Here is a 2,570-nt window from a genome sequence, read left to right on the forward strand (position 1 = left end):
TGTTTGTGCTTTTTGAATCTGGTGCGCAAGTTGGTTCTGGCTCCAGACGACTGGCTTCACTGCTGGTTAGTGCTCTGGATCTGCACATGTGTGGCTCCCCAGGTCTAAGGATGGAGACAGATGTGTTGCAGATGCAAGCATCTCTAGAAGGGGAAGTGGCGCTGGAGGTACTGTTAGAGACAACACATCCAGGATGAGACCACCTCCTCATCCTTTCCAAACACAGAAGAGTGCAAGTTTGTTGGGAATCCCAGATCCTATCCTACAAAAGGAGATGTAGTCAGGCTAGGGTCCAGTGACAACTTCTGCAAACAGGAGCCTCTCAAGCATCCCCCGGCACACCAGGTACTGAACATACCTCACAGGGTGTCAAACATCTACCTGAGACTTCTTCATCCTTGGCCTCTGTTTCAGTGGCCTTTTGTTCCTCCAAATGAGTCAGGAGCATATGGACACGAAGAACAAGGTCTGAGTATGGCGTATGAACAATTAAGTAGTTCTTCATCTGTTTCACAATGGACAGAGCTGAAGTCTGGCAAAATTCCTCAGGTTTCTTGTCCATCCACATGTCCAGGAAGGTGCAAATGGTCCTAGGGAAGAGTATAGACAACACAGTTAGTTCCTGGACTTTCCTTTTCAATCCTCTAGTGATTCCCTCCAGTGAGGACTGTAAGGCAGACGATGTCCAGCCCTTATGCACATGAGTACAATGAGCAAGGTTGTGAGGGTCTTGTCAACAGGGAGCTGCACACAGCTTTCTCAGGGCTCTAATGGAGGACAGCTGACCAAACCTGCCTGGCATGAGTCTCACAGGGGCACCTGAGGACAAAGGTTCCCACATCTTCCCATTTGCAAGGACACTGCCCATGCAATTCTCCTCACCCTGCACAAATGCTTACACATCAGTGTGGGAGTAGACACTTGAAGAAGTTGACACTCAAGCATCATCCATCCCTTACCCTGGGTACACAAATGACCCCACTCTGGAGAGACAAGGCCTTCCTCCTGTTGTAAAGTCCACTTACTTCTTTACCCGTTCATCATCTTCACAATAAGGGCGGAAGTATTCATACCTAGAGGAGACCAGAAATGATGTCGCCTGTAAAGCCCCAGGTCCCCCTGCTAAAAGACATCTTGGGGCCAGGCTCATTCCTGGAGAGGAGGTACAGTTCTCTCTGCTCTCCTGATTATTGGCTCACCTGCACAATAGATGCTTCAGAAATGCTTGCATATGGGTGAACACAAACATCTCTCTCCAGACAATTCAGGGGGCAAGGAGTCCCTCAAATTATTCCCCGTGGGTTTCATTCAATACACAGTCAATTCACTACACTAGAACCTTCTTTACAAATGGGAAAATGCTTTGACCAAAGCATCTAAAAATTGATCAGGGACAGGGAGCTTCTTCAAGGTTCAGGGGACACCCGCATTTATTACAGCCCCAATCTAGACATCCCAGTCCCTAGAGCCTAGCCTTCAGGAAGCATTTTCTGAATTCATGCTGCTGGATCCTACAATACTCTAGAAAACAAGTAGATTCATATAGAGGCAAAGTGCTTCCTAGAACCAAAAGGAGGATCTGAGGCCTCTGGTCTTAAAGGTGGCACTCACCGCTTGAACAGCAGGTCTAGCACCTGCTGGGTAGTGGCAAACCTTCGATAGGTGTACAGAAAGGCAGGGACAAAGAAGAGGTCCCCACTCTGCAGGGAAGGTACCAGGTGGTTCACCAACTTTTCCACCATGTCTGCACTGATGCGGGACTCTGTACAGGGCTCCTTCAGGTTCTTTGGGACAGACTCCTTCTCAACCTGAGGAGAGATCATGGGGGATTGTTCAAGCAGGTACAGTTCTGATTGGTTATTATCACTTAAAGTTTTCCTGAACTGTTACAATGCCAAGCACCCCAAGTGAAACCAGAGGAAGATCTCAGACTTCAGAGTGGTTACCTGGTCCGTGTGTTCTTGACCCTGGCTGCCCTGGGTCAACTTTGTTTCCTTCATACCAAATGGCCAGAGGCGTTGGAGGCAAGAACGGACCCGCTGTCTCCAGACACCACCATGGCCTTCACTGTTGTCCTTCTTGAGGCCTGAGCCTTGAGTAGTCTGAAGGCAGCAAGAGAACATTCTGTTCTCTCTAGGGTCTCAAGGACAAGACCCTGCTAACCTGATCCTCGACAGTTGGCTTTCTGGGTATGAGGGTTCTGAACTGTTAGGTCCTTGTCAAGGAAGTGAGGTCACTTCCTGGGGACCACTTACCTGAGTCTCCTCCTCACACAGGCTTTCCCAAAAGACTCTAGGACATATAGGACGTATCCTACCTCCCAGGTGCAGTACGAGCCACGGTTACACAGGTGCTTCCCATTCAGTACTCCCAGGGACGTAGGTACAGGTAGCCCCCCAGCTTTGCGATCTGAGACCCTTCTGTTGAACTGCATCTGTTACTCTATTCCTAAACTCGCCCCTACTTGCTCTAAGCCACCATCAACCCTAGCTTGTTTTTCCTGCTTCTATTATTTTGTGTGTGCTCTGTGTGCAATGTGAACACATACGTACATGTGCCAGACCCCAGCC

The 2,570-nt window shown here is 49.1% G+C and overlaps 1 protein-coding gene across 1 annotated transcript; it reads right to left on the reverse strand.

The window, feature by feature from the left end:
• Window positions 1-322: 322 nt before the first annotated feature.
• On the reverse strand, window positions 323-2,123 carry LOC119816319 (ral guanine nucleotide dissociation stimulator-like). The gene is made up of 4 exons (XM_038332888.2): window positions 1,947-2,123; window positions 1,612-1,808; window positions 1,026-1,073; window positions 323-590 (listed from the first exon to the last, which is right to left on the reverse strand). Exons 1-4 carry the CDS (start codon window positions 2,121-2,123, stop codon window positions 323-325), a joined length of 690 nt encoding a protein of 229 aa, XP_038188816.2.
• Between the last annotated feature and the right edge of the window lie 447 nt (window positions 2,124-2,570).

The sequence above is a fragment of the Arvicola amphibius genome, chromosome 6 (genome assembly GCF_903992535.2).
Source record: "Arvicola amphibius chromosome 6, mArvAmp1.2, whole genome shotgun sequence".
Taxonomy (NCBI): domain Eukaryota; kingdom Metazoa; phylum Chordata; class Mammalia; order Rodentia; family Cricetidae; genus Arvicola; species Arvicola amphibius.